This window comes from Lygodium microphyllum, chromosome 4, assembly GCF_053477565.2.
Source record: "Lygodium microphyllum isolate KBCC chromosome 4, Lygodium_microphyllum_v1.1.10, whole genome shotgun sequence".
NCBI lineage: Eukaryota > Viridiplantae > Streptophyta > Polypodiopsida > Schizaeales > Lygodiaceae > Lygodium > Lygodium microphyllum.
Genome location: NC_141138.1, coordinates 154,769,408 through 154,785,553, shown reverse-complemented (window position 1 = coordinate 154,785,553; position 16,146 = coordinate 154,769,408). Strand labels below are relative to the sequence as shown.

Below are 16,146 nucleotides of genomic sequence, written 5' to 3'. Positions count from 1 at the left end.
CTACATAGAGAATTAATGTGCTTAATAGGACCATTGTCAAAGTACCATATATGTGAATCCGCAACAAACATACAAGAATTATGTAAAGAAGGGTCATAACTACATTGCACACTAAATATTAACTATATATCCTACATAACATTTGCCGAATTTGACTCAGAATGAGAGATACCTACAACAGCCATACTAGTCTCTTTTTTCTTGACCTCTATGGCATCCACTTTAGGAAAGTCCTTAATGGCATGATATTTTTCCTTGCAATACCCATAATAAATTTCATTCTCACTTTTCCTCTCATCCTTATCATCCTTCTTTATCTAAACAGTATTTACATGTTTCTAGTTACTAGTAGAAAATGTAGCTTTTCCTTTACTTTTTTGACTAGCCACAAAGGCTTGATCTATAACGTGCATAATGGACCTGTTTCATCCAGATTGTCGTTATTACAGTAAAATAGAATCCAACTTATCAAATAACAAAGCATTCAAATTACCTATCAACATCTAATGAAGAGTATATGTAAAACTCTACAGAATTGGGAAGACCATTGAGAACACTCTATGTAAGTGAACTGTCTGGTAAAATCTCATCAACAATATTCTTAAGATCTTTTGTCTTTTCAATAAATTGTCCATGGAGGCACCACCATCCATACATTCACTCTCTAAATGCTTATGCAAATAAGCCACATGGACTTCATTATTTCATGTATACAAACATGCAAATATATCCCAAGCATCTTTGATTATCTTACATGAGTGAATATATGGGATCATGGTACCTTTAACAAACAATGCAATCAAAGCATGAGCCTTTGCATCTTTGCATCATAACAAAGATTCTTAGGAGTATGTCGTGATAGTGTTGTAGCATTAACTAGAGTCGAATTGGAACCTTCAACATCCTCAATAGCATGTGTTTCTATTTTTTTTGTTGCATATGTAGCTTTCAAAACACCACTAGGGCATTTTTCAATTCCATAGATAATGTTCCAAAACCCCTTTACAACTAATACATCCAACTTGTCCTCAATAGCCAATATATGCAATACATCATTATTGCCAACCATGGCCATTGACTATACTTGGCGCAAAAGAATGTATAAAGAAAAATATGCATAAAACCAACTTGTGCTATATAGAACGATATAAAAGAGAGTGTTAGGATTCTTACCTTGCAGATTGATTGGTGTCAAAAATTCTACACAAAACGATGAAATATCCTGCATTATACTAGTAGTAATGCAAAGAGAGGCTAAAATAAACCTGAATCAAAAATTAGACAATGCCACAATATTTTCAATCTACAAACACTCTTCAAATGTCATTACAATCTAAGGAAATCAAGTGAAGGGTTTTGATGCCTCTACCTAAGAGATTGAAGCCTAGTCTAATACCAATTTTTGGATTTAGGATTGTAGGAATGCACATGCATAGCTTGGAGAAGAAGCTTGAGAGAGCACAACTCAAAGTGTATTGAGAAATATTAATATAGAATATTTCCAAGACTTAATATGCCCTAAAGTGAATAGACATATAAGGAAGATTTTCACAACTTAATATGCCCTAAGCGAATAAGCATATAGACAAAGCCATGGAAAAGATACCTCCTAAACAAGGAAAAAAGTGCCCTAATAGTCCTTAGCGTGTTCACAGACATCACTACCATAATATGGTAACATGAACAAATTAGAGTAAGTCATTGGTCTAATGCCAACCCTAGGACTGACTTGAGACATCCTTCAAAGTAAAAACAACCACCTATGAATGGATGTTCTAAGCTTTCCTCTATCTAAAGTTCCTTGTTGGGTATTCTTGTTAGGCTTTGATGTACTGATTCTATTGTCCACTATTGTCACCCAATTGTTTTACTCTTCAACTTGCACTCCGATGTCAACTTCTCATCAATTTTCTAAAGCACATTCTATATTATGATTACAAACCAAAAAATGCCCAATTGAGGTGGAGAATGGGGGGAATGGGAAAGCTCAATAGAGGTAGAGGGAATAGCCTAAGAGAAGAGGATATGAAAGAGCTTGTAGGGAAGTGACAAGAGATTAAAAGATAAGTCGAATAATTTTCCAATTCAAATGAAATTAAATTTACATCTAGAAATGTGGCGAAAAATGTGAAATTCTAGTTAGAATACTAATATTTATGTAACAAAAAATAAGCATCACAATCCTATAACTAATCGCTACCTAAATACTAAACTTCATTAAAAACTAACCCTTAAATGAGATATGAAGAATTTGAGGATATGCCTTAGGGATAAAACAGAAAACATAAAATGAGATTTGAAAAGTAGGGAAATGAGTACTTTACTCCTCTCCACTTTTCCTTCATCTGACAAGAGAGAGAACTAAAAGAGAGTAGTTATGATACTAACTTGAGATTGCCTTAACAAAAAGTTGTGATCTTCATGCCCCTGGTTAATTTTCATGGCATCCTGATAGTAGAAAAGGATGAAGCAAGTTCAAGACCCATATCACAATCCTATAACTAATCGCTACCTAAATACTAAACTTCATTAAAAACCAACCCTTAAATGAGATATGAAGAATTTGAGGATATGCCTTAGGGATAAAACAAAAAACATAAAATGAGATTTGAAAAGTAGGGAAATGAGTACTTTACTCCTCTCCACTTTTCCTTCATTTGACAAGAGAGAGAACTAAAAGAGAGTAATTATGATACTAACTCGAGATTGCCTCAACAAAAACTTGTGATCTTCATGCCCCTAGTTAATTTTCATGGCATCCTGATAGTAGAAAAGGATGAAGCAAGTTCAAGACCCATATCAAGCATGGCAGTGCATTGAATTACACAAATGTCATGTATGGTGGATAGATGGCACAATTGTCCTCCCATATGCCCTATGAATCTTATGATGTTTTGTCCTCCCACATGCCTTGTGACTAGTCTAATGTTGCAATAGATAGGCAATTGATTAGCTAGCTATCTCACATGTAGCACAAAAAATCTTGGGCATGCATGAATACTAAAGGTAGTCAAAACATTGACAAGTCAAGTCTAGATGGAAAGTACAACATACCTCACTTCATGGTTGTCATTTTCCTTAAACCAATAAGCCGACACTACCCTAGACTAATAAGCTAGTGTATTAGTTAATAGAACCTCAAATGCTCTAATAGACACCTTGAATATCATTGCGTGCATTGTTCTTAGAAAGCTTTCCTAATCTAGTATCAAGATGTGCTTGGGAAATACATCCAAAAAAAAAAAAGTAAATAACTAAAACATAATTCCCCTATTTTGACTAGTGTGTCACTTTATTGACCTTTTTTACCTTTCCATTGATAGGTGCCTCAAGGCCAGATGTACATATAAGCAAATCTAAATGACAACCTTCAATTTCAAAGATGAACATGGCATTTTTGAAGGAAATCCTCAAGCAATCTACAATAAATTCCCATTTATGATGGTTTATTTGGAGAGACTCAAATCCAACTAATTCAAGGCAATTTCCTACAATAGGAACATCACCCATATTTGTTGGTCTCTCATATGCAACTAATTTGACTTAAATATGATTCATCTTCACAAGATGGAAACAAACATCACCCATATCTGTTGGTCTCTCATATGCAACTAATTCCACTTAAATATGATTCATCTTCACAAGATAGGGGTAATATTCTTTTGTCTAACCTTTCCAAAACACTTGCACAGGAAGAGATTTTACCACCTCGTTTTGCTTTTAGAAAAACGCTTACCCGTGGTAAAATGGACTTTCACATTTATCCCCATATGTGATTATTCTCATCTTTTGAAAATCCTAGTGAAATCTTGGGTTTTAGGACTTATCTATCCCCACAACATGTCAAAAAAACACATGTATGAATCACAAAACACACGAGAGGTTAAGAGGACATTTTCACTATATGACTTCATCTGAATTCAAATGTAACTTACTCCAACAGCACAATTGTCAAAAACACCAAGCATTACTTACAATATCACAAATCTCACTTCTTTGGGACGGAAACATTCATTATCCTTACATTTTCACATCAAGGACAACCACTCCATGTTTTCACATGACAAACTAGGTCAAGGGTCACAAAAGCAATTGGCAATCACAAAGTTACTTCCAACCTTAAACACATTTTTACATTGAACTACAGATAGAGAACCCTGTTCAATATGAATGTTCAAATTCAAAACGACCACTTATAACAACGCAGTTTAAGGTGGGGAAGTCTACCCACACCAGACAGTGACTAGTTCTAAATAAGCAGCTGATCAAGCACTCTGTTCACATCTCCCGACATCTGTTAAAAACAAGAACATGTGCATCCCCTGAAAAATCAGAGCTGCCATGAGACAATAGATTTCCCCAAAGCATAATCAAACCCTCAAAATAGACAGCACTGCACAAACCCTTTCATTGATCAAGTCCTCAAGTGTAGGACGCGAAGGATTTTTGGCGTTGAGCTTTGGAATAAATACAGGACCACCTTTTCTTGAGAAGAAAGATTTCAAAAACTCTGCCAGGCTTTGAATGAATGCAGAAACTCTTTGCATGAGTTGACAAATGAACAATAACGTGCATGCAACCCCTGAATCTTTCAAAAACTCTACTGCAAAGCAGCTGCAGGTAGATGTATGCCCTTAAGTGCAATCTTTCAAAAACCCTACCACCCAAAGCTTTGAATGCAGAGACTCTTGCCACAAGTAACCAAATGGAACATAGGAAGTAGGTGCCTTCACTGAAATTCAGATTAAAAAATTTCATATAGACCCCAATTTATGTGCCCGGTATCCAGATGCATTGACAACAGAGAACAATTCAATTTTCACTCAACCAAAACCAGTTCTATGGGAGCTTCAACAAAGTTGAGCTTTCAATTTTCAGTATGATCTAAATCAAGAAAGACACATTTCTGTTCCAGAATTTCAGTCCAATTAAATTTTGTGTGACCCTTCACACCTGAGCAAGGTACAACTTCAAACATTTCTTCAGACGTCTAGTTAGTTCTACAGCATTGGTGTTTGGTATCACTATCAGCTGTAAGACTTGCAGTGTATAGCTAGCAGACTGCTCAGACTATTAGCTTTAATAACAGCAGAAATTCGACATAGGATTGAAATAAAGAGAATTAATTGTTTCATCTTTATTCTAGATAAATATCCCTGAGCTCCAAACACATAATTACTTCTTGCTTGCTGCTAAGCATGTCATGGATCGCTTCTCGAAAGAATAATTTGAACAGCATGCACCAGCACATTATCTACTTTGAGCAGGTATGCATCAGAAGTAAATGGAGACAAGCGGCACATCGATATCATTCCCCTCTTCATCTTCACAGGCTACAACTACATCAAAGTGGCGACGTGATGGTGGGATCTCCAGTTTGGCAATCTCCTTGGCAAGGTCGAGCACTTTCCTATCCATCCTTTCTCTATGTTTTGGAAAAATGTTGTTGTACAGCAAGCTCTGCCCACAAGATATGCTATATGCTGTCAACCCTTTAGCTTGAAACCAATCCAGTAGTTCACGTAGTGTCAAGTTTTCAGAGATCACCCAACGATCCCATATGGACCAACTCAAATTATCATGTTTGAAAATCTTTGGTGGGACCGGTTCTGCCATAGAGAACAATGGTAATGCTAGATTAGCAAAAGTGTTGCGGTACTTTTCAACTTTGTGCTTGAGAAGAACCTTGTAAAGTTCCAAGCACACAAGACCAGTAGCCAATGCAGTGGTCGTTGCAATTGCTGGAATAATACGCCCAGCTATAAACTTAGCTTTTAGCTTGTCAACCTCTTGTATACCATAATTTCTGGCTCTTAAGTTAGCAAGGCCAGCAATTAAATCCATGTGAAAGTTTGTGTCATCATCCTACAAACAAAGATGTCACTTTAGTGCTTTTTAAGGGAAGTGTAGGTTTCTATAAAGACTACAGAGTCTTTGAAGCATACCTTTTCAAACTGTATAGGATTCATACGAAACCCAGGAGGTAATGTGCTAGCTCCCTCATCCAGTAACTTGATAAGTTGGTCAATGACAGCAGAGTCGTCAGCCGCTGGAGCATTCATAGTCGTTGCCTTCTCATCTGTGACAATTTTTACCCCCTGTTTTGGTTTGAATGGGGCTAGCTGAATTTTATCCACAGCCTCACGTAGCTTCTGAGAATTCTGAACCCAATCTGGGACAACAATTCTGTATGTCTCAGCCCTCAGAATAGCTGCAGCAGCAATAAAAGACAAGTACGAAGGATCCTCAGAGGTGTATTCAAGAGGTTTAGGGAACCGTTTTGGTGCAGACCAAAATAATGCCCCAGTGCTTGTTGTGGCATCCTCGGGGAATGTGTAAGTCAGTTGCTTCACTCTATTTGCAAAATAGTCTTCAAACCTGAACACACAAGCAAGGTTACACCTTTACTAAGCCGTTTATAATTGGTAGGAAAAATCAAATTGAAGTCCAAAATAGACTGAAAGCCAAATGAAAACCATCCCGTAAATCCTCATAGAAAATGGTCATACCTTTTTCGAGCCCATAAAATACAATCATCAAAAGTGTTACACCTCTCTGTAACCAAGCACTCTACAACTCTCTCAAGCAATTCTCGGGCCTGTGCATCTCCAGCTGACCTCATTGATCCCTTGTACTCTTCGGGCTTTGACAAGAATGTGTTTGCCTCAGAAGGTGTCTTCTCCAATAAACCCTCAAACTCTGAGCGTGCCCAGGTGAGGCAATGGCTGATGTTATGGGGAAATGAATGAACGGTGCACATAGGAGCCTGCCTTTCAGGAGGGTCCCTGGAAGCTCCGTAGTTTTCTGTGAGATGAGGAATAACCATCTGGGTGTTGCATTTTGTCCCCAATGTACCTGACTCCAAGAGCGGTTTTTGGAAGTACACACACCGAGAATCTACATAGAGTCTTGCATTCACATTGTCTAATGCATTAATCACAACATCAATGTTTTCCCAGAATGCATCATCAAATACACCTTCTGTTTCAGGGCTAACCCTATTCTGTAGGGCCTCAATCCTAAAGCTTGGATTGATAGCTGAAGCAGCTGATGCAGCTACAGTCGACTTTGCTTGCCCAATATTCCAGTCACGGAACAAAAACTGACGGCTTAAGTTGCTCTTTTCAATCACATCATCATCTGTAACAATAAGCTTGCCTTTGCTTCCACAGGCAACTCCCATCAATGCCAAGTTCTTAAGGAACTCACAGCCTAGGGCACCTGCACCAACTACAAACACCCTTGCATCTTGCAGTCTCTGCTGCAACTGCTGACCAAAGACAGATATTTGTGCATCATATCGGTTGTTTGCAGTTATCACATCCTGCTTCTGAAGTGGTTCTGTTGGAAGTGACTCCAAAGAATCAAAGTAGAAAAACTGCCAAAGTGTCGAACGAGTTATTCAAGTCCCAAAACAGCATTTAAAAATAACCAAATTATACACTCACACATATTCCTACATACACAAAGTATCTTCCTGGTCAAGTCAACAATGTCTTTAAAGTTAACAGATGAGAGGATCAAAAATACCAGGCAGCAAGTAGAAATACATTGTAAGAGTACACAACTTGTCAGCAGTGCATAAACTAATGATATGTGAATGAAGTTGCCTACTACAACCTTTCTTTACCACATCTAAAAGGTCACTTGTTACTGAGAAATTGAAACGGGCATCTCCCACAGATTTAGACTAGAAACCAAGCACATCAGCATTCACTATTTCTTTTCACACAAGAACACTGTTCATCTGCAAGTGCAAAGCAAAGCAGTTTGAAGAGCATCTGCTCTGAGCGTGCTTTGAGCAGGTAAAAGGCCTTCAAGCACAACGTCCATCATGCATTCAGCATGCTGGAGGTGTATTTCATACACTCTGCCTCATGCAATTCCCGCACTTCTATCAAGGCCACCACAGGAGGCAGATCAAAGTTCAGCAAATACATCCTACTCCACTACTGTTCTTTTCCCTAACACAAGAAGCTAAGCCAGGACATTAGTTCATGCCGCCAAGTCTCCTAAAAAGCCAAAAATAGCAACCAAATAAGCCTTGGAAAGAGGTACAGAGATAGTTTGTCAAGGAATACTCTCATCAATGGGCAGTACCAAAGAACAAGAGAGACTGCTTTGCTAGCAAGCTATCAACAATTCGGGCTCCTACCCAACAACTTCATAAGAAAACCTAATGTTACAAAAGTAACAGCTTGCATCTTAAAGGCTTTATTTTACTGCCAAAACTGATTGCTGCATGCTTGTGGCATGGCAAAGGGATAGCAATGTTACAAGCCTCTTGTAAGCAAATAAAGAGGAATGAGTGGGGAGCTAAGGATTTGTTTAACAAAATGCCATTCTTTCAGCCCTTGTAAGAAGCTACGTGTGCAAATTCATGGACAGTGGTGCAAAGATTTATCTCCAAATAAGTCTGTAGCATATATGACAGCATTTTTAAAATTAGACTTAAAACAATAATACAAAAAGCCAAATGCTTTTTGCTTTTTTTTAATGCTTTCTGTCAAAATATTCCACCCAAGTAGTACAAGGATAGGTGCAATATTCATACCTTAACCACACGTGGGAGCTTAATAAATTAAATTCAAAGGCTGCTTTTCCATCAACAATTCAAGTACCTAAGTGGACCTTCTAGCAATTGTATGCATGCTGAATGCTCACAATATTCAGTGCCCTCTGTCGTTCTGCAGACCTACTCCATATTTAGAACAGTTTTCTGCCCTGTTTTGGTATGCCACAAGTATTCTGAAGCTTAAGATGTGAGACTAAAGTCTTGATGGAAAATGAGTGAATGAAGCAAATGCACAATAGTAAATGAATGGGCCAAGTCAAAAGCTTCCAATAGTTGACTTGTTGCATGACTTACCCATTATTGTCCCCCACCATAGCCTTTTAAAAATCCAGTAAATGGATACCCATAATGGCTAACCATGTTCCCAAGTAAACACAAAGGGATACTCGTAACATCTAACCATATTCCCAAGGAACACAACTGCTTGTGTCTAAACACAAGAGCTTCAACCAAAAGATACATGGTAACTTAGATTTCTCAAAGATGACACTAAAGCCAATTGCCTTGCCAAACAGTCACAAAGCATATCATTGTTGCTAGATCCACATTTTTATTGCACAAAAAGAAGTCAGCATTGGCATATAGCTGGCTCACAAAAGATTTCACCTTCAAAAGTTTTGGCAGATTTTTCCCCTTCATAAAGCCAATAGATTATGCTAGCTATGCAACACTTCACTATGTCAAAGCTTTGTCGAACTTTATTTGGACATGAGAACATCTTGTTTTGTATGTGGCATAATCAATACCCATGATACAGCACATCGTTTATGTGCAGAAACTAGTATTGTAGCCGTCAAGGCATTGATCAACAGCAAGCTTTTTGCATATTTCAATGTTTAACGGCTCTATGCCTTCCCTTGACCATGAGGGCAAGGAGCCAAATTGCCAAGAGCAATTGACCATCTCCAGAATTGTATCTTCTAAGTTAGCACATCCCAATACCAGTCAGCATCACATCCCATGATTTTCAATGTCCAAGTTCCTTCCTGGCATTCATCCGTTTTTTCTGGAGTCAGGTGCGGGTTACACTGGAGGAACTTGCGATAACACAACGCTCATCATTCAATCACTATAACCTGCATTCATCCATTGAGAAATCACCTTCGTTTCAGTTGCTTCATGCAAGCACCTCTTCTTGAGGAGCATTTGAGCTTGCTAATGATGTGCCCAACCATCCGTGTGATGGTTACAGTGGAGGAACTTGCGATAACACAACGCTCATCATTCAATCACTGTAACCTGCATAGGCAGAGCTCAAAGTGTTGGGAATAAAGGGCCATCGTGCCTTTTATATGTGCACAAGTGTGAACACACCCTTAGCACATTGTACTTTCATACATATATCTATCTAAAACCCAAAGTGGTACACTCATCATTGTACCGAAAAACATGTTCACTCTCTACTTTCCTTACTCGCATTCTCTCTCTCTCTCTCATTGAGCGTAAGGTCTGTCTACCTCTATCTCTGTGCCTAATCAATTCCTTCAAACTGGTCTCAGAGCGTAAGGTGCTGAGCGTGCTGAGCACGATCATCAGTCTGGCTGAGGCAGTCGTGAGCTACAGAAAACGGATAGACCGTGGAGAGCGTGCACTTGGCCCCCAGCGTGGAGCGGCGGGAACTATAGCCGTGTGGCCCCAACATGGAGTGACGGAAGACAACCGGTCGAGCAGGTCTGCAGTATCACAGCATGACGTGACGGGTAGTGGGCAGCAGTCAACGCGTGACGGAACCAGCAGCGGGCAAGGACAGGCCCGACGGGGCGCGCAACGCCAGCGGGCAAGGACGGGCCTGACAGGGCGCGCAATGCCAGCGGGCAAGGACAGGTCTGACGAGCGCGCGATGGGGAGGCCTGATAGGTCAACGGACCCATCATTCGAAACTTTTTTTTTTCAAAAAAAAATCTTTCTAACCGGAGTTCGCGCATGCAAGCACAAAACATCAAATTTGTGCAATTTTGACCCGGAAAGTTGGGGCTTTTCCAATTTGAGCATTGTTGGTGAAAAATTGAGGCATCTGCATCGGAGTTGCAGACATTGTGCGTATTTGAATTGGGGATTTTGCCAAAATTGTTGAAATTTTGCTCGTCTAAGTGAAATTTCTTAGCCCAGAAATTTGGGGCTTTTCCCAGATTTAGGAAATTTGATGCAAGACAAGCAAATTTGTCTCAGAAATTGCAAGAATTTGTGACATTTTGTCCCCGACATTTGGGGCTTTTCATGTACATGCACAAATTGGGCTGAAATTAACCCAATTTCTCGACATTGAGGCACATTGGACCCCGTGCAATTTGGGGCTTTTGCAATTTGGGTAAAATTTGTGCAACATTTGGTCATTTTATGTACATGCACGTTGAATTCCGTGCAATTTGGACATCAACACTTGGTGAAATTTGGGGGTTTTGCTGAAATTGCTTCATTTTGGCAAAATTGGACAGCCCTATGCATGACAGAGGAAATGCAGATGTGTGTTTGACGCTTTTGAGGACAAAATTTTGGGGCTTTTGACCGTTCCTGTCAAATTTTATGCCCGTGGGTACACATACAACAGAAATTGCAGCTGAAATTTTGGGATTTCTCATGTAATGTGATGCACATGCCCTTTGAAACAGCTGTAATCAGTTGGATAATGCTGTAGCACTTGGTTTGGTACTTCTGAAAACTGAATTACAGATCTGAAATCAGTACTTCTGCGTGGTCATTTATTGCTGATTGGTACTTGTTTGTACCTTGGTCACTTGGGTGACAAATTGGGCCTGCAATTACTGGTTTTTTGGTCACTTTTGAGCTGAAAACCATGGCTGGCAGCAATGATAGCAGTAATTTGATGCATATAAAGAAGCTTGAAGGCACACATAATTTTGCGGTGGCAAAAACAGTGCTACAATATCCTGTTACAAAAGAAGCAAGCAAAGCCGATCAAAACTAAAGGGGCAAAGCCTGCGGACATGGATTTGGACGACTGGGATGAGTTGAATGAGCTTGCACGCTCAACCATAGAGCTATCGATTTCTGATGCCTTGCTCTTCAACATTGAAGGTTTGAATTCGGCATATGCTATATGGACTAGACTGGAAGAACTGTATGCACAGAAGAGCATTGCAAGTAAAGTGTATTGGCTGAAAAAGCTTATGGATTTGCGTATGAAAGAAGGTACAGCAATGTCTACTCACTTGAGTGAGTTTAACTCCATTTTCAGCCAACTGGTTGCCTTGAAGTTCATGATTGATGAGGAATTTAAGGCTACTTTCTTGCTTTGCACTCTACCAGAGAGTTGGGATACATTCAGGACTGCTATGAGCAATTCTAATGTGATCCTTTTGTATACTGATGTGTAGAGAGTGCTCTACTTATGGAAGAGATGAATCGGTAGAACAATGCATCCAATAAGTCTTCCAGTGCTTTGCATACTAGGGCCAAATCACAGCAAAAGGGCAAATATGATGGCAAGGGACACAATAAATCACGTGGCAAAGATGTTGAATGCCATCATTGTGGCAAGAAGGGTCACTTTAAACGTGGTTGCTACAAATGGAAGAAAGAGAAAGGAAAAGGCAAGAAGACAGATGATTGCAAGGAAGAGAAGAAGGACAATCAACCTAAGAAAAGCAATGTAAAAATTGAAGAGCTCACTCATGACAGTGACAGTGGGAGTGATGTACTCTTTGCCTCTTCACATTTTGGTGCACATGCTCTACTTGCAGATACAAATGATGACATGCATACCTAGATTCTTGATTCGGGTACTTCCTTTCATGTCACCCCTTATCGTGAGTGGTTTTCCGCATATACAGAGGATTGACATGGTGTTGTCCATCTTGGAGACAACTATGCATGTGAGATTACAGGTATTGGCAGTGTGCAATTACAGTTTCAGCATGGCTCTGTCTTTACACTTCAGCATGTACGGCATGTACCTCAGCTCAAGAAGAGCTTGATCAGCACAAGGCAGCTAGATGATGATGGTTTTCATACCACCTTTAGTGATGGAAAATGGAAGATCTGTAAGGGATCTAGGGTTATTGCCAGAGGTTGCAAGAGTGATACGTTGTATCCACTTCATGTATCTAGTATGTGTGACCATGTTGTTGCCGTGACCGAGCAGCCAAGTGTTTCTTTGTGGCATGGCCGGTTGGGACATATGAGTCAAACAAGAATGAAAGTGCATTCTCGTTTGGGTTACTTGCCTTGTCTTCGTTATGCTGATTTTGAGCATTGTGATCATTGTATTTATGGCAAACATGCATAAACTTCTCACAAAAAGTCTCTTTCTTTGAAATCTTCTCCTCTAGAGTTAGTACATTCGGATGTATGTCAAATGCCAAGATTATCTATGGGGGAAAATAAATATTTTGTCACCTTTGTCGATGATGCTACACGGAAAGTATGGGTTTACCCTATTCGTAGCAAGGATGAAGTGCTTGACAAGTTTAAAAAATTCTTGGCGTTGGCTGAAAATCAGATAGATAAGACACTTAAGTGTCTTCGCTCTGACAATGGTGGGGAATATGTGTCCAAAGCCTTTCAGGCATTTTGTGATAGCAAAGGGATAAAGAGAGAGCTTATTGCCCCTCATAATCCACCCCAAAATGAAGTTGCAGAGCGTATGAATCGGACCATACAGGATAAGGTCCGTACGATGTTGTCTCATGTTGCATTACCCCATGGTTTTTGGGCAAAGGCTATTATGACAACCATTCACTTGATTAATCGGTCACCAAACAGGTCTTTGGGAGGGGAGTTCTCCAAGAAGCGTGGTCGGGCAAGCCACCTTCATATGCTCATTTGAAAGTGTTTGGCTGCAAGGCTTTTGTGCACATTCGTAAAGAAAAACGCAGCAAACTTGAGTCAAAGTCCTGTAAATGCATTTTCCTAGGATATGGTGACGAGGGTGAAATGGGGTATAAATTGTGGAATCCTGAGAAAAGGAAAATAGTACGCAGCAATGACGTTATCTTCCGGGAAGATCGCATGCACAAACAACCCGAAAAGACTGAGGAGGTCTGTAGGGTTGTATTCCGAGAAGAAATACCTTTTGGACAGCAAAATGTGCCCACTGTACAGCAGCAAATACCTGCTGTAAATGAACCTGTAAATGCTGGAAATGATCAGCCAGCTATTGCCCATGAAAATGAGCCATTACACATGCAGGAACAGCCAGGACAGCAAGCTGTTAATGCTGATTTGCAGGTTGGAATGCCAGGACAGCATGCTGAAAATGGAAATTTGCAGGAACAGCCAGCAAACAATGACCATTGGGTTAGGAGTTCGTCTAGGGCTACTAGACAACCTGACAGATTTGTTCCTGGCGCAATTAATATGGCTGAGTATGTCATGTTGACAGACTGTGGTGAACCGTCTTGCTTCAAGGAAGCAATGGACAGACAGGACAGCAAGAAATGATATAAAGCCATGCTGTCAAAAATGGAATCTCTTGACAAAAATTGCACTTGGGACTTGGTGCAGTTGCCTAAAGGGCAGAAAACCCTTCCATGCAAATGGGTTTACAAAATGGTCACTTCTAGTTCCTCACCAAAGTACGAAGCAAGATTGGTTGCAAAGGGGTACAAGCAGGAGCATGAAATTGACTTTGATGAGATTTTCTCTCCTGTAGTCAAGATGACTACATTGAGAACCATTTTGGGCTTGGTTGCAGTTGAGGATATGGAGCTCATACAGATGGATGTAAAGACTGTGTTTTTACATGGTGATCTGCATGAAGACATACAAATGCACCAGCCTAAAGGGCTTGTTCAAAAAGGGAAAGAACAAATGGTACGTAAACTCAAAAGGAGTTTGTATAGGCTGAAACAAGCACCCAGAGAATGGTATCATAAGTTTGATACATTTATACAATCCCAAGGCTTTCATAGAAGTCAAGTGGATCATTGCTTGTACACCAAGAAGGCAGCAGATGGCAGCCTGATTATCTTGGTTTTATATGTTAATGACATGCTCATTGCTGGCAGGGATACTCATGCCTTGGATTCATTGAAGCAAAGTCTTCATGGCAGCTTTGACATGAAGGATCTGGGTGATGCAAATCACATTCTTGGCATGCGAATACTCAGAGATAGATCTAAAGGTTTACTCTATCTATCTCAGCAGGAGTATATCTCCAAAGTTTTGCAACGTTCCAATATGAAGGGGGGAAAAACAATTGGGGTTCCATTGCCTCCATATGTGAAACTTGGTGCAGAGGACAGCCCTACATCTGATGATGAGAAGGCTGAAATGGCCAAGATACCATATGCTTCAGCTGTTGGCAGTCTGATGTATGCTATGATTACTACACGTCCTAACATTGCTTTTGCAGTGGGAGTGATTAGCAGATACGTGGCAACCCCTGGCAAGAAGCATTGAGATGCAATGAAAGGTATTATGAGATATCTCAAAGGCACAAAGAAGTTGTGCATCTGCTTTGGAAAGCAGAAAGCATCTATTGTTGGCTTTACGAATACAGACTATGCTTGCAGGAAGTCCACTTTTGGGTATATGTTTACTTTCACAGGAGGAGCGGTCTCTTGGATCTCCAGGCTACAAAAGTGTATTGCATTGTCTACTACAGAGGCAGAGTATGTAGCTACCATTGAGGCATGCAAGAAGGCTTTATGGCTTTCACGTCTGGTGGGAGAGCTTGGCATCATAGAGTTACATGTTCTCCATTGTGATAGTCAAAGTGCTATCATGCTAGCACGGAATCCTATCTTTCATGCAAAGACAAAGCACATACAAGTGAAATATCACTTCATTAGAGATGTACTTGACAGCAAGAGCATTGAGCTTGTCAAAGTGCATAGAGATGATAATCCTGCAGACCTGCTCACGAAGGGTCTTCCAGTAGAGCGGTTTGCTCATTGCCGACAGATGATGAGAGTTGGATAGATATATTTATTTCAGCTTTGTACATACTTAGACTTAGCTGATTCTTTTTTTCTCTTAAGGCACATTGCCTTTAGGTGGGAGGTTGTTGGGAATAAAGGGCCATCGTGCCTTTTATATGTGCACGGGTACGAGCATACCCTTAGCACATTGTACTTTCATACATATATCTATCTAAAACCTAAAGTGGTACACTCGTCATTGTACCGAAAAACGTGTTCACTCTCTACTCTCCTTCCTCGCACTCTCTCTGTCTCTCTCACTGAGCGTAAAGTCTGTCTACCTCTATCTCCGTGCCTAATCGATTCCTTCACAAAGGGATGCATTCATCCATTGAGAAATCACCTTTGTTTTAGTTGCTTCATGCAAGCACCTCTTCTTGAGGAGCATTTGAGCTTGTTAATGATGTGCCCAGCCATCCGTGTGATGTTCTACTCCAAAACTTGCAAAATGTACACACATCACATTAAGCTTCTCTTCAATATCATGCCACACCAAGCCTCAAATCTGATGCTTTTTGCATCTTCAACATCAATCACACTAGAAAATGCTGGCTTTATCCTTCACCCATCCACCCCAATGGTTTTGTTTATCTATCCATTCCTCCTATTGTCTGCTCCTGAATACTTGACAGTTCAAGGCAATGAGGGTATCCCTTGGTCCTTCCCAATACTCAAATTCAAGGCAATGAG

The 16,146-nt window shown here is 40.1% G+C and overlaps 1 protein-coding gene across 3 annotated transcripts in view; it reads right to left on the bottom strand.

Annotated features, from left to right (window-relative positions):
• Positions 1-4,903: 4,903 nt before the first annotated feature.
• Positions 4,904-16,146, bottom strand: part of LOC148037802 (ubiquitin-activating enzyme E1 2-like) — a 34,770-nt gene continuing 23,527 nt past the window's right edge. For all 3 annotated transcript variants that reach the window (XM_087676755.1, XM_087676754.1, XM_087676756.1), the window contains 3 exons: positions 6,510-7,378; positions 5,946-6,378; positions 4,904-5,865 (listed from right to left, as the gene is read on the bottom strand). In XM_087676755.1, coding sequence (XP_087532881.1) covers positions 5,275-5,865; positions 5,946-6,378; positions 6,510-7,378 — 1,893 coding nt within the window. In that variant the 3' untranslated portion in view covers positions 4,904-5,274. The remainder of the gene's footprint in view (positions 5,866-5,945; positions 6,379-6,509; positions 7,379-16,146) is intronic.